The sequence below is a fragment of the Taeniopygia guttata genome, chromosome 13 (assembly GCF_048771995.1).
Source record: "Taeniopygia guttata chromosome 13, bTaeGut7.mat, whole genome shotgun sequence".
NCBI lineage: Eukaryota > Metazoa > Chordata > Aves > Passeriformes > Estrildidae > Taeniopygia > Taeniopygia guttata.
In genome coordinates, this window is record NC_133038.1 from 16,979,610 (window position 1) to 17,003,785 (window position 24,176).

General features: G+C 51.5%; 1 protein-coding gene and 2 non-coding genes across 3 annotated transcripts; all 3 read left to right on the forward strand.

The window, feature by feature from the left end:
• The first annotated feature begins 2,250 nt into the window (after positions 1-2,250).
• Positions 2,251-24,117, forward strand: HSPA9 (heat shock protein family A (Hsp70) member 9). Its single transcript, XM_030283748.4, has 17 exons — positions 2,251-2,681; positions 4,230-4,288; positions 5,590-5,677; positions 5,764-5,945; positions 6,606-6,730; positions 8,410-8,483; positions 8,569-8,675; positions 9,466-9,628; positions 10,256-10,348; positions 11,983-12,192; positions 14,460-14,687; positions 15,443-15,547; positions 16,661-16,778; positions 19,093-19,187; positions 20,659-20,751; positions 22,479-22,619; positions 23,396-24,117. The coding sequence occupies exons 1-17, from the start codon at positions 2,610-2,612 to the stop codon at positions 23,453-23,455; spliced, it is 2,013 nt and encodes a 670-aa protein (XP_030139608.3). The 5' UTR covers positions 2,251-2,609; the 3' UTR covers positions 23,456-24,117.
• Positions 14,931-15,002, forward strand: LOC115497171 (small nucleolar RNA SNORD63). Its single transcript, XR_003962742.4, has one exon. It is a non-coding gene; the product is annotated as a small nucleolar RNA SNORD63 (small nucleolar RNA).
• On the forward strand, positions 16,034-16,102 carry LOC115497170 (small nucleolar RNA SNORD63). Its single transcript, XR_003962741.3, has one exon. It is a non-coding gene; the product is annotated as a small nucleolar RNA SNORD63 (small nucleolar RNA).
• Positions 24,118-24,176: the final 59 nt, after the last annotated feature.

Genomic DNA, 24,176 nt, shown 5'->3' on the forward strand with positions numbered 1-24,176 from the left:
AAGTTATTATTTTTTAACTTCAACTCCCTAAAGTTTCTCAGGACGATTCTGGAAAAACCTGTCTGTCACCCTGTTCTTTTGATAGTTTTAAAAGTATATTTCAACTGAATTTTCTCATGCATGTTCATGTAAATAATGATTGTTTTGCATTCTTCTTTGTGGGTGGAGAGAATTGATGGACTGTTGGTTTGACCAGTGTGGTTGGAGAGGTGGCAGTTTCACCCTCAAATCCACTGTCATTTATGTTATTGTATATATACTGGAGTCAGAAAATAAAGTTTGCTTTTTTGGGTTTTCTTTCCTTTTACATCTAGCCTGCTTCTGTGAGTTATTTCGTGTTGCAGTGTGACACCTGTCTGGTTTTCTCGCTCTCTGGCCAGACTACCACATCCACAGCTGTGAGCCATGGGAAACACTCTGGTGATCCTGTGGGTGCACTAATCCTGCCCAGTCACAGCAGCTGGGACTGACCGGCCCCACATGGATCCTGACCCTGCAGAGTGAACCTGCTTAGGCAGGGCCACACCTGGAGCAGAGATTAGAGTGCAGGTGTCCCCAGCATCAGGACACAGAAGTGTTGCTGCAGAGGCCACCAGGTTGCTAAGGGGAGCAGCTCGCCTGTGTGGGCGGGTTGAGAGAGTTGGATCTGCTCTTCCCGGAGAAGAGAGGGAGTCTCTATTGTGGGGAGACCCCCCAGTGCCTTCCAGCGTCTGAAACGAGCTCCAAGGGTCTGAAGGGGCATTCTGTATCGGGAATACGAGTGACAGCATAAGGAGCTGGAGCTGGCAGCCAGGCTGGGAGAGCTCCCTGGACATGGGGAGCTGCAGGATCTTGTGAGGCCAGAGCAGAGGCTGCTCCCAGCTGGCTGCGCCACAGCGTCCTGGGAGCTATGGGGGGCACTGGTGGCCCCAGGCCTCTTGCTGACTGCCCCTTGCTCCCTTCACTGCCACGGGCTGGGCTCCCATTTCGCTTCTGGGCCTTTGCTGGCCACGAGCACCCTCAGGGCTGAGCCGGGGGGGCTGTGACAGCACGAGGGGTGACACAGGTGTCATGGCAGCTACTTGGTTTGATTTAAAGTGCTGTTTGTCCTCTGGGGCGGATCACGAATGGGTTTCGAGCCGCACAGGTACTTCTTTGAGCTTACGTACGGGTTCCGAGTGAAACGAAAGATTTTCCAGAGATCACTTGAGCTAACAAAATGAATGTATCAAAAATGAATGTATCAAAAATGAATGTATCAAAAATGAATGTATCAAAAATGAATATATCAAAAATGAATGTATCATGTTTATAGAATCATGTCTTGAATTTTAAGAAACCTCTGCATGAAAGGCATAGGAAAGAAAACAAAGATCTTTAAAGCTTCTTGCAAAAAGACAAATACCAGAAAAAAACAGGAATGCAAAGAACTCAGACAAGGAAGCCCCTCTGTCTCTAAACATGTCAAGGATGATGGACTTATCCAGATAAGATAGCAAGGGACCAAAAGCGCAAGTGCAGAGGAGAAGAGTTCAAAAGTTCAATGCAGAGGAAGATGATGGTCTAAAGCTCAACGACCACCAGAGACCCCCATAAAAGCCCCCACAAAAAACCACGCATGCCCAGAAAGGTGTGGACCTATTTAGCATGAGAGGAGAAGACAGGCAGGGCCAGGGGTTGAATATGCATAGAAAAGTTGTGTAATATATTGCATATGGAACACCTTTGTGAATAAAATTGGGGGGCAGACTTCAGCTCGGGGCACAAGATTTCGGAGAGTTATCTCACTTGTGCCGAGCGCTGTTATACATACCCACTTCATAACTATATCGAGTTGTGGAGTCTATTTATTTATTCCGCATATCGCTTCACGAGCCGCACAGGTGTTTCTTTGAGCTCCCGTATGGGTGTGGAGCCGCACGGCTGCTCCCGAGCGCAGCTGCCGGCGCAGCGCTGTGCCGCTCGGGGCGGTGAGAGCGCGGCTCGCAGGGCTCGGAGGCCGCGCTGTGCCGCTCGGGGCGGTGAGAGCGCGGCTCGCAGGGCTCGGCAGCAGCGCTGTGCCGCTCGGGGCGGTGAGAGCGCGGCTCGCAGGGCTCGGAGGCCGCGCTGTGCCGCTCGGAGCGCGGCTCGCAGGGCTCGGAGGCCGCGCTGTGCCGCTCTGGGCTCGGAGGCCGCGCTGTGCCGCGCTGAGGGACCCGCCGCTGACACACGTATGCGCGGTGAGGGGCGGCACGGCCCCGGCCCTCCGCGCATGCGCAGCACGGGCCTGACGCAAGGCCGCTGCAATCGCCGTGCGCTTTATCCTGTCCGACCTTGAGTGCGCGGCCGCCACAGGACCCGAGCTGCCACAGCCGCGCCGGTGTGCACCGCGCCGCTCCTTTGCCCGTGTCCCGCCTCGGCCCGCGGCAGCCGGTACAGCGAGCTGTGTATCTGTGTCGGGAAACCGCCGCGGAGCTGTGCCGCCGGTGCCGGAGTCCGAGCGGCCCGCCGAAAGCGAGCGGTGCGATCAGGCATTATTTGGGTCAGCCCCCAGCGGCGGTCCTGCGGCGCGTCCCGGCCCCCCCGCGGCCCACGTGGGTGGAGGTTTCCAGAAGAGCCGCGGCCCCGCGCGCCCGTCCTCCGCCGCCGCCATGCTGAGCGCGAGCCGCCTGCCCCTGCTGCTGCCGCGCGCCGCGCCCGCGCCGCCCGCGCGCCCCGCGCAGGTCAGCGCCCTGAGGGACGGGCCGGGGCAGGGCCGGGGCAGGGCCGGGGAGCGCACCGCGGGCCGGGCCGGGGCAGGGCCGGGGGAGCGCACCACGGGCCGGGGGAACGCACCGAGGGCCGGGGCAGGGCCGGGGCAGCGCACCGCGGGATGGGACAGGGGGAGCGCACCGCGGGCTGGGCACGGGGCAGGGCCGGGGGAGCGCACCGCGGGCTGGGCACGGGCCGGGGCAGCGCACCGCGGGCTGGGCACGGGCCGGGGGAGCGCTCCGGACAGGGCCCGGGGGAGCGCACCGCGGGTTGGGCACGGGGCCGGGGCAGCGCACCGCGGGCTGGGCACGGGGCCGGGGGAGCGCACCGCGGGCCGGGCTCGGGGCCGGGCCGGGGCCGGGCCGGGGCCGGGGGAGCGCACCGCGGGCCGGGACAGGGCCGGGGGAGCGCACCGCGGGCCGGGAACGGGGCCGGGCCGGGCACGGGGCCCGAGCGCTCCGGACAGGGCCGGGGGAGCGCACCGCGGGCCGGGGGAGCGCACCGCGGGCCGGGCACGGGGCAGGGCCGGGACAGCGCACCGCGGGCCGGGACAGCGCACCGCGGGCCGGACACGGGGCCGGGGCAGCGCACCGCGGCTGAGGCAGTAGTGAAGAGCCCTGTCCGGTCCCGGGCCGCGGCTCCTCAGTGCGCAGATTTTATTAAGAGCAGCTCATATGGCTGCGGGGCGATGCGGGCCTGGGGGGTGTAGAGGAACCCGTGTTACCTGTGTTTGGGTCTGTTCTGTGTTACGGAGGTTTGTGGTAAGGTCGCTCGGTTCCTCACCGCGCATGTGATGGTGACGGCGGGGATCGAGCAGCGCGGGGCGCGTGGGGCGATTTAGGGACAAGCGGAGAGCGCAGATCGCTGTGCGGGCCCTGATGGCTCTGCTCTGTCGCAGGCTGAGCCCTCCATGCACTGCGCCTGGCCGTACGTCTTTAAGTATCAGCAAAGTAGCCGTGGCTCATTTTTGTTCACATGAAAATATATTTTTCGAAGTTCGTTCTTAATCAGAAAGAGGGCTGATGCTTCCCGAGCTCCCCAGGATGCTGCTTTGCACGTGCAGAGAGGCGGTCAGGCTGGGGCGGAGCTGGAGCTGTGCAGCAAAATCTCAGCTACAGGTTCCTCAGGGAGAGGCAGTGGGGCTTTGGTTGCTGACCAGGCACAAAGCTCTGGGAAATGGGGTTAATGTTTATCTGCTGCTGCTCGTGGAATGCTGAAGGCTCAATGTTGATTTACTGAGACGTCTTTTGCCTGGTAGCATCCTCACAGATTGTATTATATGAGGGAAATACCTCGGTTCTGGTCATAGAAATTCGGGTTGTGGCAGATAATTAGTGCAGTATTTCGGGGGGCTGTTTATGTCAGTCTGAGTCTTGCTAAAGTTCATTTGCAGTTAAGTGTTTAAAGAGGGTACACTGTAGTAGGACAGTGTTGCTTCTGTCATTGCCTCTAAAAACCTTGGTTTGAAGATCTCTTGATGTTTTTAAGTAAATTCTCATTTGAATGTCTCTGTTTCACAGACATTTTGGAATGGACTCAGCCAAAACGTTCTCAGAGCAGCATCCAGCAGGAAATATGCGTAAGTGCTCCTTGGGGTTGTCATGTTTGGCTGTTGGTGTTTATATTTACTCTCTTCCTGACACCAGAACTGATTATTGGAGCTAGGGATTGGGTAACAGAGCCAAACCAGCAGAATAAAACTGGAACCTCCTCCAGTTTTCCAGGTAACATCTCTAAGGCTGTTTCTTAATATCTTGTTTCTTTCCTGGGGAGCTTTGAGAATTGCTGTTCCCTGCTGCTTCCCCCACTAGCAGTGCCCACAAAATGTGGGTTGCTGAGCTTTGTTTGATTAAAACCAACCAGAAAGTAATCCAAACGCTGTTGGGACAAAGTGTTTTACACTGACATGGTATGGGTGATGCCTGGATCCATTCCCCTGCAGTTAAAATTAATTTCAAATGTGCATTTGAATCACTCATTTTCCTTGTTGCAAGATAATGGGAGAAGGGAGCAGTTGGTTGTATGACTTACTCAGATGTTTGTTTGATGTTCAGGGATTCTCTGAGCTTCAGAGGGGGTAATGCCCTCTTCTCAGACAGGAGGAAGGGGTTCAAATTTGTCTTGTATGAGAACCGTTCCCATTTTTCAGGGCTAAATTCACCTGTTGCTCCTGAGGATCAGGAATGTGGTTTGCTTTGGCTCTGGCTCAGAGCACCCTGCATGGGCCAAGTGATTTATCACTGTGGATTCTTCTCCCCATGCTAAGCCATGATAAATAAACAAATGCAGTTTATTTGTGTTTTCATTCCAGATTAACGTTTTCAAACAAGTTTGAACATCAGGGTTGCCTAGAGCAGCTCTGGCTGCCCCTGGATCCCTTGAAATGTCCAAGGCCAGGTTGGACACTGGGGCTTGGAGCACTGTGGAATAGTGGAATGTGTCCCTACCCATGGCAGAGGGTGGCACTGGATGAGCTTCAGGGTCCCTTGCAACCCAAACCAGTCTGGGATTCTGTGATCAAAAGTAATCCAAAACAACTCCTGTCTGTAGGGACAAAATTAGTTACGACTTTTTTTATACCAAACTCTCAAGGGTTGTTAAGAAGATATATATATGAAATAAAGATATTCTGGAGAAGAATAATATTTTTATATGCTTATCTTAACAAGTAAAGTGTACCTGTAAGTCATCCGGTTCAGAACAGAGGCACAAGCCTAAATTTCAGTGTAAGTCAGAGAACACCTTAGGTCAGGATACAGCCTGGATCTGCTTCAACATGAGTGGAAAATCACTTTGTCCTGTCTTTGGGACTGGACATATTTTTGCAATTAATTGTTTTTCTTTAATGGTAATTTTGCTTTCCCGTGATGTGCTGTCCAGCTCAGAAGCAATCAAAGGCGCCGTTATTGGGATTGACCTGGGTACCACCAACTCCTGCGTGGCCGTTATGGAAGGGAAGCAAGCAAAAGTGAGTAAATCAGGCATGTTACACTGGGGTGTCCCCAGTGTGGCCCTGAGGTGAGCGTGTGTCTGTGACACTGCCGTTGTGCCCAGGTGCTGGAGAACGCGGAGGGCGCTCGGACCACGCCGTCGGTGGTGGCGTTCACGGCTGAGGGCGAGCGCCTGGTGGGGATGCCGGCCAAGCGCCAGGCGGTCACCAATCCCCACAACACCTTCTACGCCACCAAGCGCCTCATCGGCCGCCGCTTCGACGACGCTGAAGTGAAGAAGGACATGTGAGTGAGGGGACAGTGCCACTGCCAGCCCCAGGGCAGCAAACACCATGGGGGTAGCGTGACCTGCTCTGCTTCCGAACACAGCCCTGCTCTGGGGGACGTTGTGCCCTCAGCTCTCGAGGTTGCAGTGCTTCTGTCTGAGGGCCAGGCTGTATTTAGCTGCACTCACTGCTGATCACATTAAGGCTTCTAGAGAAGAAGAAAAAAGACTTCATGGTGCTTGCAGTGCAGACTTTTCTAATTCTTGAGGATATTTGCAATCAAAGCTGTGTGATCATACCTCAGGCCTGTGATTAGATGAGGTGTCTGATTAAAGCAGCAGAGAACAATGCAGTGTGTAAGTTCTCTGCGGGGCTGGTACATAGGCATGAGTCCTGCCTGTGCATTTGATGACTTAATTCTCTTTCTTTGAGACCTTAAATAGGGTGTAATGCATATATGTCTGACTTGTCTCACTTATAAAGGTGGTATATGCACATTATTTGTATTGTGTAAGCGTTGGCAGCAGCAATCTGTCATTGGTACCTCTGGGACTCTGGATCTGAGGCTCTGTGGCGAGTTCAGTGTCTTTGTTTAGAGCTGCACGTGTTTATCTGCTGATACTGGTGGTATGGGGTTTGTGCTGCTGCAGAAACTGAGTGTGAGTTTTGTGGTTTTCAGTAAGAACGTGCCATTTAAGATTGTCCGTGCCTCCAACGGGGACGCCTGGGTGGAGGCTCATGGGAAGCTCTATTCTCCCAGCCAGATCGGTGCCTTTGTCCTCATGAAGATGAAGGAGACTGCAGGTTGGTACAGCTCGCTGTTTGCTGTCTCTGTGCTGTGTATGTGGAAGTGCTGCAGCCATAACACTGCTTTCTTGGTACCAGACCCTCTCTCTTGGAAGAGGAGGGCTGTGGATGGGGGAAGGGAACAGGGTGGGCTCCTAGGAAGCCTTAAGGAAGATCAGTATCTGCCTCAGTCTTGGATCTCTGGCAAAATATCAGTGCTTTACTTAAAAGATACTGATATCAGAATTGGTTGCTGATTGGTTTGATTCTGATTTTAATTGAATTTGCACTCAGAAGGGGGAGCTCCATTTCCAGAAGCTGCAGTCTATGTGCCTCCCTGGCTGCTGCTGAGCGCAGGCTGGGGCAGCCAGGCTTGGAGTGGCTTTGTTCCTGTTCAGCTCCTGGGTATGTGACACACAGGGAGAGAGGGAGTGTTCAAGGGACCCCACTGTTGTGCCCTAATAGCTAATTAGCCAGTGGTGACTTTAAATCTTCACTAGGGTAAAATACCTATTGGCCTGGGGAAATAGTCCTCTCTTTCTCAATTCCTTAAGGGGTTTCTGGGGAACCTGAGTGTAGCACAGAGGGGGAACAGTCAGTAGTGCCTTCTGCACCCTCACTTGTTAAACACTGTGTCCATTGAGCATGAGGAGAGCAGGACTGAAGCTTCATCAATTACTGTATTTTCTGTATTAGGTCCTGGGCACTTGCTAGAGGTCCACCAGTAGTAAAATACAAGTACGTGGTGTGTGAACATCTAGAAGTGATCTGACTTACTTTGATCTGCCTTCAGCAGGGATCTGCTTCCTGGAGGGGTGTTGGCTTTTGGCCTGGGTGCTGCATGGCCTCAGCAGTGGCTTTGCAGGCAGCAGAGAGCAGTGCAGTGTGTAAGCTCTGTGCAGGACTGCTGCACAGCCATGAGTCCTATCTGTGCATCCACACTGCCTTGTGCACATTTGTATCTTTTAGTAGGTTTCAATGTGCATTTGGTGACTTCTCTTTTTTGAGACCTTAAAATAGGATGTGATATATATTTTTCTGACTTGGTGTCTCAAATACTTATAAAGTTAGTATATGTACATTGCTTGTGCTGTCTAAGTGTAACAGATTCTGTAAATGGGATGAAAATGAGTCACTTTTAGTGCATCACATGCAGTAAACCGAGTACAGGTTCAGTCTCATGCAATAAAAAGCCAAGCTCTCAGATAATTCATTACAGTGGCATCCAGTCACTGATGCAATTGCAGAGTTGCATTGCTATGCTGCCAGAAGTCTACAAACTATTCAGTGTTTTGTGAAAGGGCTGGAATGCTGCACAGCTCCCTCTGCGTTTTCCCAGAAAACAGCAAGCCTGTCTTCTATTGGTTGGGAGAAATAATTTCAAACTAGGTACTACTGGAGAGAGACTACTTACAAAAGCATGTAGTGATGGGACAGGGGGCAGTAGATTCAAACTAAGAGAGTGAGTTCAGGTTAGACAGTAAGAGGAAGTTCTTCCTCTGAGGGTGGGCAGGCCCTGGCACAGGGTGCCTAGAGAAGCTGTGGCTGCCCCTGGATCCCTGGGAGTGTCCAAGGCCAGGCTGGTAGGTGTCCCTACCCCTTGCAGGGTATGGAATGGGATAGGCTGTAAGGTCCCTTCCCACCCATTCTGTGATTCTTTGAATGACAACTTCTGTTTTGTCTCCTTTTTCTTCCAGAAAATTACCTGGGACATGCAGCAAAGAACGCCGTGATCACAGTCCCTGCATACTTCAACGATTCTCAGAGACAGGTACTCATCAGGCTGGGAGATGTTGAGGCTCATAAATTGCATTCAGTTTCTCTGGGCAGTCAGTACTCTCCTCATTCCTCCTCAGGCTACCAAAGATGCTGGGCAGATTGCTGGCTTGAACGTCCTGAGGGTGATTAATGAGCCCACAGCAGCTGCACTTGCCTATGGGCTAGACAAGTCTGAAGACAAAGTGTAAGTGCATAACACCAACCCTCTGAAATAAACCTGCTGGGATTTGCCTCCTCTGCTTGCTGGGTTTTAGAGCACTACTTGGAGTTCATCCAAGGTGGACTCAGCTGCGAGTGAGAGCTCTGTAATGTCATCTCTGTTCTGTGCCAACCAGCCTTGTTAAAGAGAGTTCATAACTTGCAGCTACAACTTAATTATCCAACCTGAGTGTCAATTTAATTTCCTTACCTGCCGGTGGCAGTGGTGGGTGTGGCTGAGGACAGCTGGCTGTCACTAGAGGTGCTGATGGGCAGCACAGGAGCTGTGCTGAGCTGTGCTGAGCTGTGCCAGCTGTCCATGGCTTGCAGCTCCCCTGCCTGCATCGTCCTCTGTTGCTGTCAGGGGTGGGTACAGAAGTGCAGGCTTTTGTTAGACATTCTGTATTTCTGAGGTAGTGATAATGCTGGGAAAGTCTCATTACATTTAAAACATTTGGGGAAAAAAACATTTCATAATAGTTCTGGTGTCCCTGCTTGTCATTAAATTTGAGAATGTATCATTTTGGAGAGGCAGGATCTACCCTCTGAAAAAATTGGCAAGGTCAGGCTTTGTGCAGCACATTTTCTGGGTCCCCCACATGGATTTGAGTGCTCAGGGGGTATGGACATTTTGAGATTGTTCACTGCTGTCTTTAGAGAGGCTTTGAACTTGCGTGGGCACCAGTGTGCGTTCTGCACATCATCTCTTGAGGAGAGGGTGTTCTGAGCCACTCATCTTTGCCGAGAAAGTAATTTCGTCCTGCTTCTCCCTGCAGCATCGCAGTCTACGACCTAGGTGGTGGCACTTTTGATATCTCTGTGTTGGAAATCCAGAAGGGAGTCTTTGAGGTGAAGTCCACCAACGGTGACACTTTCTTGGGTGGAGAAGACTTTGACCAGGCTTTGCTACAGTATATTGTGAAAGAGTTCAAGAGAGAGGTAAGATGTTTCTTGAGAGCACAGTCCTGTGTTACTGCTTTTCAGCCTCACTTCTTTAGAAGAATGAGCATTCTCTTAAATTCTTAGGACTTGTCACCTCTGGTGCTGCTGGAATTTAAGAGGATTAGACACTGTTTAGCCTGGCTTCCACTTCTTCCACTTCTTTTCTTGAAGTGGATTATTCCTTTCTTGGAAGACAGAGAATAGCAGAACTTCTGCCATTTTGGCTCTGGTGTAGCAGGACTGTCCTATACACAGTCTGCTTACTTTTAAAAGTAAACATGTGTGGTGCAATTGAATGTCCTGAAAGACAGGACAGAGACAAACAAGGGTTGCTGGGAGGAAACGGCCATGTAATTCCAATTCCTTTGCTAATTCAGTCCTGTCTTATTCTGTGCTGCAGCACAGAATTCAAGGTCCAGTCTGTAATTCACTGTATGATCACTTGCAGAGCAGAGAGGGCTGGCAGACTGGAAATGCTGACTACCCCTAGCAGCAGGGAGAGAGCAGCACAGTGCACATGGCAGTCTGCTCTAAAAATAGCTTTTCAGTCAAGAGCTCTGAGAAGGTGAAGTGCAGCTCCTGAGCAGGTGCTGAGAGTCTGTTAACCCTGTTTTTGTCACTCAGACTGGAGTTGACCTGACTAAAGACAACATGGCCCTTCAGAGGGTGAGAGAAGCATCAGAGAAGGCCAAGTGTGAGCTTTCATCATCTGTGCAGGTATGTGTCTGGATCCCAAGCATGCACTACAGCAGCAGGAGACACTGAGTTCTGCACTGGCTTTGTTTATTAAGCTCTCTGACACTGTTTTTTCTTCTGTGTGACCCAGTGGCATCACTGGCACAGGAGGTCACTCAGCCGGGTGGGCTTTCAGACGACAGAGAGCTGCTGGAAGCTGAGTTGTTGCGTGCTGGTTTTTGCCCTTTTTCTGGCACTACACCTTCTGATCTTGCAGAATGTGACCTATCCAACCTGTTCTGTACTTCAGAAGTGTGATGGGCATCAGGGAATTTAGCTAGTGCTGCTGGGTTACTGGGACCACTTACAGCTCTGTGCAGGCAGTTCCAAAACCTTGGTGCTACTCATTCCACTGAAACAGCTAATTTGTGTAGTAATTCCTATACAGAATCTTGACTTACTTGCCTATAGACAAGTTGGCTGGACAGTGGGCAGCAGTGACCCTCCCTCCTTTTTTCCATCAACTTTGTATATTAATGCAGTCAAGCATGTCTTTTATTCATTACTGAAGAAGCAGCAAGTTGGGAGTGTAATAGTCTTGGCTAAGTGAAATTAAGGTCAATTATGTAGTAATTGAAATGGGGAGTCTGCCAAGTTCTAGCTTCTGAATAAGCATCTTCAGTTTTATCTGATGGTGGTCTTTTTGCTGGCCAGTGGGGAGCTCATAGCAAGGAGCTGAGAGCAGTCACAATGGCTGCATAGTTCTGCCAGAGACATAGCAAGCTCTGTTTTATGAGCTCAACAGCTGGCAAATGTAGTTTGTTCATACCAGGAAAGACTGAATTCTTTACGTCTTTAGCAGTGAAGTGAAAACAACTTGCTTTTGGTCCTGTTTTTCCCTAATACTTCTGACCATGCTGTGTATAAAGTGAACACACACTTCTAGTCAGCAGCATGGCTTTAATTCTTGTGTAAAAATCTCTAGAGATTAAGCACTAATGTTTTAATTGCTTTGGATTGTAGTGTCTTTTGACATCAGCATGACATAGCACTTGAATCAGATGATTTCAGTATAAGATTTACTTTAAAAATCCAGCCGTGTGACAAGCAGCCATTAAAGTGGGGATTATGGTTCCTTGCTCTAATTAACTTTGTGTTAAATATAAATAATAACTAATAGTATAATAATATAATATAAGTATAAATTGAAGCAGAGTGGCTGTTGAACATGAGCTGTTGGCATTTAGAGAGCAGCCAGGAGGGAAGGAAATACCTTCAAAGAATTTAACTCATGTGGAGTATCAGTCACTTGGCAGAACCTTTGGAACTCTGCAGATGGGCTTTCTTCTCTGTTATGCTGAAGGAGCAGCATTAAGATTGTCTCATCCAGTGTTACTGCTCTTACTTCCTGGCTGTGACAAACTGTTTTGCTCAACAGTGAAAGACCTTGAAGCAACACAGTCTTAAAACTGGGGTTTAACAGTTGTAACCATGAGGTATTGAACAAATTAATTGTCTTATTTCTGAAATGTCAAACATAGAGGTGTACCTGCTGCCACTTAAACTGGGCTGGAGGGTGAACAGCCACGCAGATACCTCAGTACAGGCCAAACAGAACCTGTAAGGTGATGTAAAGCCCATTCCTGGTTTTCCCTGAGCCTGTTTCCATGCCACAGACCGACATCAACCTGCCCTACCTGACCATGGACGCCTCTGGACCAAAGCACTTGAACATGAAGCTGAGTCGGGCGCAGTTCGAGGGCATTGTGGCTGACCTGATCAAGAGGACAGTGGCCCCCTGCCAGAAAGCCATGCAGGATGCTGAAGTCAGCAAGAGTGACATTGGGGAAGTCATCCTTGTTGGTGGCATGACCAGAATGCCAAAGGTATGAGCTCAGGGCCTGTTGAGGCAGGGCTGGCACAGCTGCCCTGTGCTTGCAGTTTGGGGGATCAGGACAGAGGAGCTGGGAGTGCTGAGGGCAAACTCAGTGCTGAGGGTCCCGTGGGAGCAGTGCCCGGGGCCTCTTGTTCTGTTTGCTTTGCCCAGCTAGGACCTGGGGGCTGGAGTTGCGCTGTGCAGAGTCACGGTGGACGTGCTGGGAGGTGAAAGTCCATCTGCAGCCCGACACTCTGGTGTGTGCTGGACACAGGCAGCATTGCTGGGAAGTGCAGGGCATTTCCTCTTCTTGTGGACTCAGTGTCGTAACGGTGCATTTCAGTGGCCGCCACTTGTCAGCAATCTGTGCCTTCCAAGGGATTTCCAGCACTTCAGCTGTGAAGATCCTCCACCAGCAGAGCCCCTCTGGTACCTGCTGGCTGTGTGTAATCAGAGCTACCTGTTGGAGGCTGGTGTTGGCAGGCCCATTTAGCTGGCGCTTGCAGAGACTCCTTATCTAAAGCCTGGCCCTTAGGTTGTGTGGAGATAAGCTCAGCAGGTAGCTTTAAAGCCTGCTGTGCTGACATGCACAGTTGTGCAGATTAGTGCTGCCTGCAGGTGATTTACTGCTCCTGTTCCAGCCATGCCTGCTGCTGCTCCTCCATTCAGAGCTGAACAGGGATGTTCACTGCTCCCTCCAAGGGTACAGCTTGGCCTTTCCTGCAGAGAGCACCAAAGTCTCCCTCCAGAGGGATCACTCAGGCTTGGACTATTGGTTGCTTTGTGATTTGCAGGTTCTCTTTAGGACAGTAGGTGTGTACATGGTCCTGCTTGGGGTTGATTTGGGGTTTGGTGGAGAGCTTTTCCCGCCTGTGTTAATGACCCTGGTGGCTGGAGGTGATACTGGTGTGAGCAGAAGGTCAGCCAGGCAGGGAAGCCAGAGCAGCAAGATAAACAGAAGCTCCTGCTGTGGCCAAAGCTCAGGTGGAGTAACTGCTGTATGTTCCCGAAGTCCTTGTTGTTTCAGCTGGATAAGGGAAAAGTGGTGTGATTACCTATGTATAAAGTGATGACAAACACAAAATCTTTTCCTGAAATACTGTGTGTCCTTCAGGGGTGGAAGACAGAGCTTAAATACTGATTTTCATTTTTCCTTCTTCCCCTCATAACCCCCAGCATGTGTAGCTTTGAGCTGACAGAATGCTTTCCTGAGTGCCTGTAGTTACAGCTCTGCCTCTGAAATTGGTGCCAGTGTGTTGTACACAGCCAAGCCTTCTCTTGGGTACCTTGTTCTGCTCTCTTCTCCCTGCTAGGAGGGAATGTGGCTCTTGTGGAGCACTCTCATGGCCAGTACTCTGGGAGGTGGACTGTGGGTGGTTACAGGTATTGCTTTGTACTGTAAAATACACCTCTGGAGGAAAAGACTTGCATCTAATTACATGTTCACACATAGAGTCCTCCTCTGTAATGAGCACTCTGGGCAGGTGTCTCCTGGCTGCAGTGCACAGCTGGGTGTTTGCTTCCAGCAATTTTCCAGCCACATCCCACTAACTTGGGCTGGTGTGCCCAGCACCTCTACTCGGAGAGAAGGCCCCACCCCACAGCCTTCCCTTGTAGGGCAGAGGAGGGCAATTCTGAGCTGTGCTCTGGGGCAGACCCTCCATGCATTCCTGTCTGGATGCTTCAGCGTGAAATCTGTTGGGATCATGAGCACAGTCCTGGAGAATGGGCTGAGCAGGGCAGAGCTGACAGCAGAGCTCAGAGTGCTGACAAAGCACATCTCCTCTGCTGAAATAAAGAGTTGGAAAATACTGTTCTTCACACAACTCCCTTTTTTTTCCCTTTACTGCACACAAAAACCATGAACTGTGCTGCTGGATCTTTTGCCTTCCCTGTGCTCTTCCACAGCTGTTCTGACCTTGGCAGCTGTGTCCTGCTCAGTGTTGGCTTGCACAGCTCCCAGGGAGCAGTCCTTGACTCCCGGATAAGCCTGGAAGGATCCCCTTGGAATGTGGCTGGGCTGTGTGAAGGCACTGAAGGGGCTGCCTTGCAGCTGGCACACACAGAGCCTCTGGAGAAGGGGCTGTCTGGGCTGGAATGAGAGCATTCAGTGCTGTGCAGGAGGGTGGGCAGTGAGGGAGCAGGCACAGAGCTGAGGCTCAGTGTTTCTGTCTCAGGCTTCCATCACAGCAGCAGCATAAGGACATAGAGCTGAGCCAAGGCTGCTGTGGCCATGGTGGTTCTCCCGTGGATGAGCTGTGTTGTGTCTCCACTCAGGTGCAGCAGACTGTGCAGGAATTGTTTGGCCGTGCTCCGAGCAAAGCCGTCAATCCTGACGAGGCTGTGGCCATTGGAGCAGCTATCCAAGGTGGAGTGTTGGCTGGTGATGTGACAGATGTGCTGCTGCTGGATGTAACTCCCCTCTCCCTGGGCATTGAGACTCTGGGAGGTGTCTTCACAAAGCTCATCAACAGGAATACCACCATCCCCACCAAGAAGAGCCAGGTAAGAGTTGACTATGGATGGGTGGGACTTTGCTGGTGCTGTCAGACAACTTGGGAAAGGCCACCCAGAGCATTACAGTAGATGGTTTTGCCTCCTCAGCTGACAAGAGAAGCAGTGGAGAAATCAGGTTTAATGTCAGCCACTGAGTATTTCTGGTTATCGCTGTGCCCAAGAGAGGAGGGCAGTTAAGGATGACAAGACAGGCCAGGGGTTTGTGGCCTGGTGAGGGTTGTTGCAGTGCGTGTGCCATGATGTCAGTTGTCAACACATCATTCCGAAGAAGGATTGTGTGGAGCCCTTCTGAGGCTGAGCACCACGCCCATGGGAGAGCCCTTGCTTGGCTGAGTGCCTGGGAAGGGGTTATCTTCTCTCTGCATTGTAATGTCCTGGTGCCTTGGGTGTGATCTCTTCCTTCCCTTGGCTCTGTCTGGGCCTGCTGCTGTGTGCTCTCTGATAGCACCTGAGCTGCCTGGGGTGTGGGCTGGAGCCTGCTGCTTCAGGGGAGATTTTTCTGGGGTGTGGTGGCTGCCCTGGAACCTGCTCCTGCCACAGATGGCCAGTTTTTGTGTCCCCAGGTGTATACAGGGCAAAACAACAGTGGCTTGGCTCTTGCAAGCCTTGATGCCCTGGAGTTTTGTCAGAGGAGCAGCAAGCATTTAATGATTTTTCCTTCCAAGCAGCTTCCTTGTTCAGTCAGCTTGTAACTGCAGATGTTTGTGTTCTGATTAGCTATACAGTAACTTCCTTTTCCATAGGTGTTTTCTACAGCTGCTGATGGGCAAACACAAGTGGAGATCAAAGTGTGCCAGGGAGAGAGAGAGATGGCCAGTGACAACAAACTGCTTGGCCAGTTCACATTGGTACGTTGGCTTCTCTATTCTTGACGTTAGACTTGACCTTCTTGGAGACATCCAGAGCCTTCTCCATTTCAGCTGCCCCCTGAAGGCAGTGCTGAGGGGAAGTCATCTTACAGAAGACATTTGACCCCTTTCTAGTACAAAAGCAGCCTCCAGAGGCACAGCCTGGCCATAGGACAGCCTTTCTGTGACTGAGGACCAACGGGCATTGAAGATGGAACTCAGAGTTTCTGAGCACTCTCAATGTGGCACTCGGGCTGCTGGGCCTGGTTCAGCAGGAAGGGCTCTCTGGGTATAAAAAATCCTGTGCAGTACCAGCAGATAATCTGAATGCTGGCCTCTCCTCTAGTGTAGCCAAGGTGGGAGCTGGAGCATCTCCAGGATACCTGCAGTCCCCAGGGATGCCCATTTAGCCTAGTGAGACTCTGGGAGCAGAGTTGGTGTGAGCCAGGGTACCCCAGTATGTGTGTTTGTGGGATTGCAGTGTGTGTGCCATGATGTTAAACTGTCAACACATCATTCTGAAGAATTGTGTGGAGACTTTGTGAACTGAGCCCACACCCTGCTCCCTGGGGAACAGATGTGTTCTAGGATTGCTGGGAGCAGAGGGGGGCTGCCCAACCAGCTCCTTGAACAAAATGGATTTGATTAGTACTGGTAAAGTTTGGCAGGTTAAACTGTTCAAGTTTGTGTGAACTTCCTCGGAAAAGCCCTGCAGAAGGGAAGGACGTTGCCCTTCTGTACTTCTGAAGGAAGCTGTACTGCCTCTCACTGTCTTAAAATGGTTTCCCAGAGGTGGCCAGTGAAATCTATGTCCAGAACTGAGGAAATAGAGCATCCTGCCAGAGCTATGGAAGAGGGGCTTGTGTAACAATAAAGCAGAACCTGTACCACCTTGGAACCAAACCTGGGGGTTCTCTTGTGATTTCTGTGCACTTTTCCAGGGCAGAAACCAGGTTTCAGTGCACAGCATGGTGCCAACAGGCACTTAGAGGACTCAGCTCTGAGGGCTGGTTGGTGGTTCATTCAGCATCAGATCCCCAGGGTGATGTGCCAGCCCTTGTCCCCTGAGCTGTGTCCCTGTGGGAGCTGATGCCAGCCCTTGTCCTTGCTCAGGTCGGGATCCCTCCGGCGCCGCGGGGAGTGCCCCAGATCGAGGTCACCTTCGACATCGACGCCAACGGCATCGTGCACGTGTCAGCCAAGGACAAGGGTACCGGGCGGGAGCAGCAGAGTGAGTGCCCTGGGCCTGGCGGGGATTGGGGCAGGGGGTGCTGAGGGGGGGACACTCCAGGGGGAGTGGAGTGTGCTCCAGTGCTGCCTGGATGGTGTCCCACAGTCAGGGTGGGGATGGAGCATGTGGCTCCATGCTTGGGTCACCCCCACTCTTCAGGCTGTTGCCAGTGCAGCACAGATGCAGCTGAAGTCATCTGAGCCTGTGTCTCCCCTGGAAAGGAGGGTGGGCAAAGGGATAAGTGAGAGCTGAGCTGTGGGTTCGTTGTAGGGCAGCAAAGCTTCTGTAGGCACACAGCCTTTGCCCTCTCCAGTAACCTGCTGCCAGTGGATGCTCTCCTTGCATGATAGGCAGAGATGAAGCACCTGCCTATGCCAATGTCAAGGCCGCTCTCACTGGCAGGGTTTCACCACATTCCGAGTGGTTTTGCCCTGTGAGAGTCCTGCCTTGGTGTTGCCATCTGGAATGATTGCAGCAACACGAGAGCAGAGTGCATCTGTTTCCTGGGTTTCCTGTATGGATCAGCTGTGTCCCAGTGCCCAGGTGTTGGGCACACAGGGTGGCTCACTGCAGGGTCACTGGTGTTGGTGGGCTGTGCTCTGTCACCGAGGTGTTTGGGGCAGTCATGTGTGCCTTGTGTTACCCTGAGGGGACAGAAGCTGGAGTTTGGAATGCAGCCCTGTGTATGAGTTGTCCTTGAGCTATGTGGGAGTGCTGTTTCTTTAGGAACACGCAGGGATTGCTGTCTGTGAGCCTGGCTGCATGAAGGTGGCAGCTTTGAAGGGAGAATCAAATCAGGAGGATCTCTGACTTCAGGGTGTGTCATGTACTACTGAGCAGACCAGCCCTGTGCCGAGACCCTGTTTGTTTGTAGTTACTACATTATAAAGGTCTGGAGACTGGGGTATTTTGAAGCATCAGGTTTTCCCTGTAACCACCTTGTCCGTTTTCTTCTGTTTAGTCTGGAAGTGTCTCCAGCTGGCAGGAGGCTTAGGGAGTTCAGGTTGTATAGACCAGTGTATTCTGGTCTGTGATAGAGTGATATGTCGGGCCCTGTGTACTGGGGTAATTAATGACATAGCTGACAGTTTCTAAAGCTCTGTGCTGGGTTCAGGAGGTTAATTTTAAGCATTTACAGATTCCCCTGATAGAAGATAAAACTCTCTTCTTCCGTATCACTGGAAGCCTCTGTACTGCCCTTCAGCTGTTACTTGGAGAGAACCCTTGAGCAGTGATGTGCTCCAGTTAGCAGAAGTATTAACTGTGCACAGCTGGAAGGTGTATGCTGCTTTTAATCACACTGCTTGGTGCTTTGGCAACAGGTTGGGGCCAAAACCACCCTGCTTGTTTCTTGGATTTCCTTGGAGGTCTTAAATGTGTGGCAGCATTCTGCTGCTGAGTAAAAGGCTCCTGATGACAGGCAACCAGAATTACTTTTAGCTGCCCACCTGTAGGTAGATGTGGTCCTAATTACAAAGCTGAATTGCTCATCCCACATAAGTATCCAAACGAAACCTCTTTGTGTGTGTCTTTGTTCAGGGTTCTGTACCATTGACAAAAATATTCCATAGAAAAGTTCCTTTAAATGGTGATAGTAGCATGCACTTTTGTGGGAATTGAGATATCCTGCATATTGGTTCTCTTTCAATGAAATTAGACTAATTCCTGCAGTAAAGCCTGAATCTAGACTGTGCTTTTTGACACTAATAGAAGGAAATTACCAAGGAGGGGGCGTGTAAGAGCCTGCCCATAGAATCATGTTCCATTCCTTATTAAGGGCAATGTGAGGAGCTGGGTGGGGAATGTTGTCTTACCCTGCCACCAAGCCTGGGCTGTTTTCCAACAGGGAAAGGAATCTTTGGTGAAACCATTCCTTCTCTTTGGATTTTTTTTTTTTTTGTTGTTGGTTGGGGTTTTGCTGGAGGGTTTGCTTGTTTGTTTGAGGGGTTTTAGTTTTGATTTTTTTTTTTTTAACTTTTATTTTAGTTCTGTGGTTCTAATCTGGGGTGCTCCTTTGGTTTGAGGGTTTTGGTGCACCCTCACTGTCTAGGAGGATTAAGTGAGGACTGGCCAGAGTGACTTGCAGGCTAGCAGGCAGGGAATGTGTGGTGGAGCTGGGGAGTTGCAGATCCTGGAGATGAGGCTTTCACCTGCCAGCAGTATCAGTGGCTCTTTGAAGAGTCACAGTTTTTGTCTTGCCCACAGGGCCTCTGTGGCTGCAGACTGTGAGTGAGGCTGCTGCTGTTAGGCTGGGGAATAATTCTTTCCTCAAAGGTGGGAGTAGATCCTTTATTCACATTCTTCTCTGCTGCAGTTGTTATCCAGTCCTCTGGTGGCCTCAGCAAGGATGAAATTGAGAATATGGTGAAGAACGCAGAGAAATACGCGGAGGAGGACAGGCGGAGAAAGGTAATGGCTGACAGGACCTGCTGCTTTCACCACTCTGCTCTGAGTGTGCCCACCCTGGGGCCCAGGGCTCTGCTCTCTGAGCTCTTACCAAGTCTGCTCCTTCCCTTACACGCAGTTGACACTCCAGGGTTGCACAGAGGTGTTTGCTGAGGCATTTGGGTTTTGAGGCTGGGTACCTTGCCCTGTGTGACTGCACTTTTCTGCTCCCTGAGGAATTCCTGGGATTTGGAGGCAGCAGTGAGCAAACCCACCTGCCCGCTGCTCATGGCGAACGGCTCTGCAGCTCTGGGGAGGGTTTCTGTCATCGCTGCTCTCCACTGTCCCCCTTGGTTGTGCATTTGGCACCTGGAATGCTGTGTCCATGTGAGCAGTGCTGGCCTCAGTGCAAGTGAGGCCAGAAGGAGGTGATGGAAATCCTCACTGGTCTTGTTGAGGAGAGATAGCACTTGCCATGGAGGAGTGACTGAACCTGTAATACACACAGGATTAATGGTTGGAACTACATGGTTTAATAAGGGTAGTACTAATGAATTATGTAACTAAATATAGAGCATTGATTTTGAAGCAGACATATCGCAGACTGACTCTGGGATGTGGCACCAGCATGTGTTCAGTGATTGCTGAAACTGGCACATGGAATTGATCCACTTTGTGTCCTTCAGTCTGCAGGAGCCTGTCTCAGGTGTCCAGGCAGTGCTGTAAGTCTTGTCCCCAGTAGGGAAGGGATCAAAAGAGTACTGAAGGAGCGAAGGCATGGAATAAACCCCCAGGAAGCAGCTCTGCCTGGCCTCAGGGCATTTGTACGTTTGCTGGAGAACCTTCAAAGACCTCTCTCTGAGAGTCCCACTGTTCAAATAACCTCATCATTGCAGTGGAGTGTAGGGGAAGGTCTGGCATCTAAAGAGGCTGCACTGAAAACTGTTCTGCTGCCTTACTTTGAATCTTGAATTGCTGGATAAGTTCTTCTCTGTTGTTATCCTGAAGTGGGACTCACCCCTGTCCAGTGAGCTCACAGAGCAAGGTGGTAACCAGAGTTTTCAACATCCGCCTCGTTACATTTTCTGCTCCTGCTTTTACTGCCATAAAAGCATCAGGAATGCATAAATGGGAGTTTTTGTAATAAGGGACCATGAGTAAAACCACCCAGCATTTGAGTTGTCTCTGGTGCCCCTGTTGCTGGAGAAGCTTCAGGATGTTCTCCAAAAGCTCAGCTGCTTTCCCATGGACCAGTGTGCTGTGCTGTCCCTGAGGTGTCTGTCCTTTCCCATGTGCCAGCAATGGTGATGCATTGGTCACTTGTAGTTCTGGGGAGTGCACCTAGAAATGGTTTGCTTGCATTTCTTCTTGCCCTCGTGCCATTAAGAAGGACCCTGGGTGGGAACTTGAGAGGAACTTGGCAGTTTGGGGCGTGCAATGCCACCCTTGTGTCACCAGTGGTGTGGCAGCAGCCCTGATGAGCTCTCTACCCCAGGAACGCGTGGAGGCCGTGAACATGGCCGAGGGCATCATCCACGACACGGAGTCCAAGATGGAAGAGTTCAAGGATCAGCTGCCAGCAGATGAGGTAGGTGGTTCCTGACCCTAGAGTGCTACAGCACATGAAATTCCTCACAAAATCATTGCTCGCATTCCCACTTAACTCCCAGCTGGCTCTGGCCAGTGGCTGCAGCTCTGGCCGTGTTTCCGTGCTGGGTGAAGGTGGCACAGCCCTGCAGCTCTGGCTGTGGCACTCACTGGGTGAGGGGAGGATGGACAGTCATCCTTAGGGGAGCAGGGTTTGGGTGCTGGCAAATAACCTACTGCAAAGTGCCAGGTTGGTGTCACTGAGGCTCTGAGCGCCTGGGAAGCTGCTGATGAGAGGTTTCTGACAGAACTGTGTCCTTGGTGTGGCCTTGCAGTGCAGTGATAAGGACTGTGCTGTGGCTGGCTCGTCAGAGGAGAGGTTTGCTCCAAGGCTGGAGATTGTGGACAGGGTCTGCCCTTGTTAGCAGAGGGACAGGGCAGAGCTGCTGTGCTCTCCTGGCAGTGCATGCACTGTACCCAAGAACCTGGGGGCAAGAAAAATCGGTGCTCACTTAACTCCAGTTTTTCTCTCTTAGAAATGAAATGGGTATTTAATATCCAAGAGTGCTTTTCACACCACTCAAAGGCAGTGCAATGTGAATTTCAAAAGCCAAGTTTAGAGGAGTGTGCCCAAGTACCAATTTAACAACTCTGGGAAGCAGAATTAAAGGGCTCCTGGGGGCTCTGAGGTGTCGGAGGGAGCACAGTTGGAGTTTGTTGGTAGTAGCCTCCTGTCAGTTAAAGGCTGTTTCTCTGCCAGCAGATGGGGACAGGACAAGGGGCAGTGGTTTTAAACTGCCAGAGAGCAGGGATGGGTGGGATACGTGGAGGGAAGCCATTCCTGTGAGGGTGGGCAGGCCCTGGCACAGGGTGCCCAGAGAAGTTGTGGCTGCTCCTGGATCCCTGGCAGTGTCCAAGGCCAGGCTGGACAGGGCTTGGAGCAACTTGGTTGAGTGACCATGGCGGGGGGGTTGGAAGGAGATGATCTTTAAAGTCCCTTCCCACACAAACCATTCTGGGGTTCCATGATAATGGCTGTCTCTTTGTTTGGAATTAAGTGAGAGAGTTTGCTCTCACAGGAGCACGGAGCCTGAACCCTGTTCCCTGCAGGGATTGTTTCCTGTGACTCCCCTGGGGAGGTGGGGCAGCCGGTGCTGGCTGGTGCTGATGGTTGGTGTCACTCCATGTCCTCATCCTGTGGTGTGCTGCAGAGCTGTGCCCATGTCTGCCATCCCTGCTGGCACAGCTGTGCCCAGGAGCCCTCTCCAGCCTGCCAGGGAAGGAGGCAGTGCCAGCCTGTGCAGGGACTGACAGATGGCTCTGCGGGTTTGCTCTGAGCTCTGCTCCACGGGCAGCACAGGGACTGACCAGGGCAGGGCCTTCAGTATCCACAGAAACCAGCCTGCTGTCCCCTGCCCTGGCGTGGCTGTGCCAGGTGAGCTGTGCCAGGCACAGAGCACGGCCTTGGCCACTGGTCAGGCCCTGCAGAGCTCTGTTCTTGGCACCTCTGCCCAGACAGCAAACGGCCCCATTAATGCCAACTGGGACACTGTTAGTGAAGTGGACAGGTGCCCATGGGAGCTGGGCACACTGCTGGGCTCTGCACACTCACTCTGAGGCTTCACTTGATGGCTTCTGGCACAAAGGTGGCCAGCAGGTGGTGAAATGACAGCGTGGAGATTAACAACAGACCAAGTGCAGCGTTTCACCTTTGTGTCTTTTTTGCAGTGCAACAAATTAAAGGAAGAAATTGCTAAAATGAGAGAACTTCTGGCTCGTAAAGATAGTGAAACAGGAGAGAACATCAGGCAGGCAGCAACCAGCCTGCAGCAGGCTTCCCTGAAACTCTTTGAAATGGCATACAAGAAGGTACGTGCATGGCCAGTTCACTTTCAGAACCCTCAGATGGGGAGAGTTAGGGCACTGAACTCTTGGGTGGGAGGTGGTGCTGAGCCTCTGTGCAGCTCCCTCTGAGTGACACTGGCTGAAGGGACAGCTGTGGATTGTCAGGGAGAGCTGAAAGCCTGAAATCCCAGCCATGCCTCCAGGCTGGTGTTCTGTTACTGTACTGCATTCCCTGGAAAGGGGGGAAACTCCTAGTAAGGAGCATCCAGAAGAGTAAGGAGTGGGCTTTCCCCTCAGTGCATGCAGTGCCTGAAGGAGTAAGGTAACTCCTGAACTTTCTTCAGAGTGATTGTAAAAGACAATTCCTGTTCAGTCTGCCTAAAGCCACAGTAAAGGCCTTGGGGATTTTCTTCTCCCCCTCCTTCCCAGTGGAAGGCCCGTGCACCCACTGGCACTGGCCAGGGTGTGCTTGCCTGTGCGGGGAGGTGTCCCAGCATGGCAGTGACACAGTGCCCAGGTGACCTTGGTGCTGAGCTCTCCTTATTGGGAACAGCTGCTTTCCTGATGTCAAACCCAGCCTTGGGTGCTGCAGTGTCAGCCTGTTACATCCCCTGGGAAAGGAACATTGTTCTCTCCCTCTGAGCTCAGGCAGATAAGAAGATTTCCCTTCTCAGTGGACACTGCTCGTGCACTGAAGGGAAGGTTCTCCAGGCTGGAGCTGACCTGAGCAGCCAGCCAGGGGAAAATGGCCAGGAGAAGCAGTGTGTGTTACCAGAAGTGATAAACCTGTTTGTTCACAGATGGCCTCGGAGCGAGAGGGTTCTGGAAGTCCAGGAGATCAGAAGGAAGAGAAGCAATAAGAAGTCTCTGTCTTGCCTTGATGAGAGAATGATGAAGAGGTCGATTTTCTTGATGCTTGGGAGAGAAGGGACCTTCCTGAGCAGCAAGGGGCAGAATTCAGACTTACTGTGTTTTTGCAGTATTCTATATATAAAATTCTTCAATGTATAAACTTAGTGATGTGTCTGCTAGATAAATTGTCACTTGATGAAAGTTAATTCATGCCAGACAAAGTTACGAGTTTGGCCCTGGTGTGTTCCCTGAGCGCCTGGGGACTGGCTGATCATTTAATACTTGACACAATGGTGTAGTAAATCCGAGATCCAAGCTTGGAAACCATGTCATGAAATTGGAGGGTGGAGATGGAAGCTCTCTGGGAAGGGGGAGGAGAATAAGGCCTGCATGGCCCCTCCTTGTGGATCTGAGGAGCTGGAGCAGGTGGAGGCCTGGGGGCAGCAGGGGCAAGACGGGGGATGTTGCTGGAGACCACTGAGCCCTGAGCTAGGCTGGTACCTTTGTTCTGAAGGAAAGGGGCTACTTCAAACTCAGCTGTAACATAATTTCTTAGAAAAGAGGCAGCGTGGAAGTTCAGTACTTTGCTTGTCTAAGCCTTCTGCTCCATCCTGTGTCTGTTCTCTGCTTATGGTAAAACAATTTCCTTGATAATAAAACTGTTACTGGATCCGTTCTGGATTTTTTTTTTAAATAAAAGCAGAAAAGTATCCAACATGGAGTTCCTGG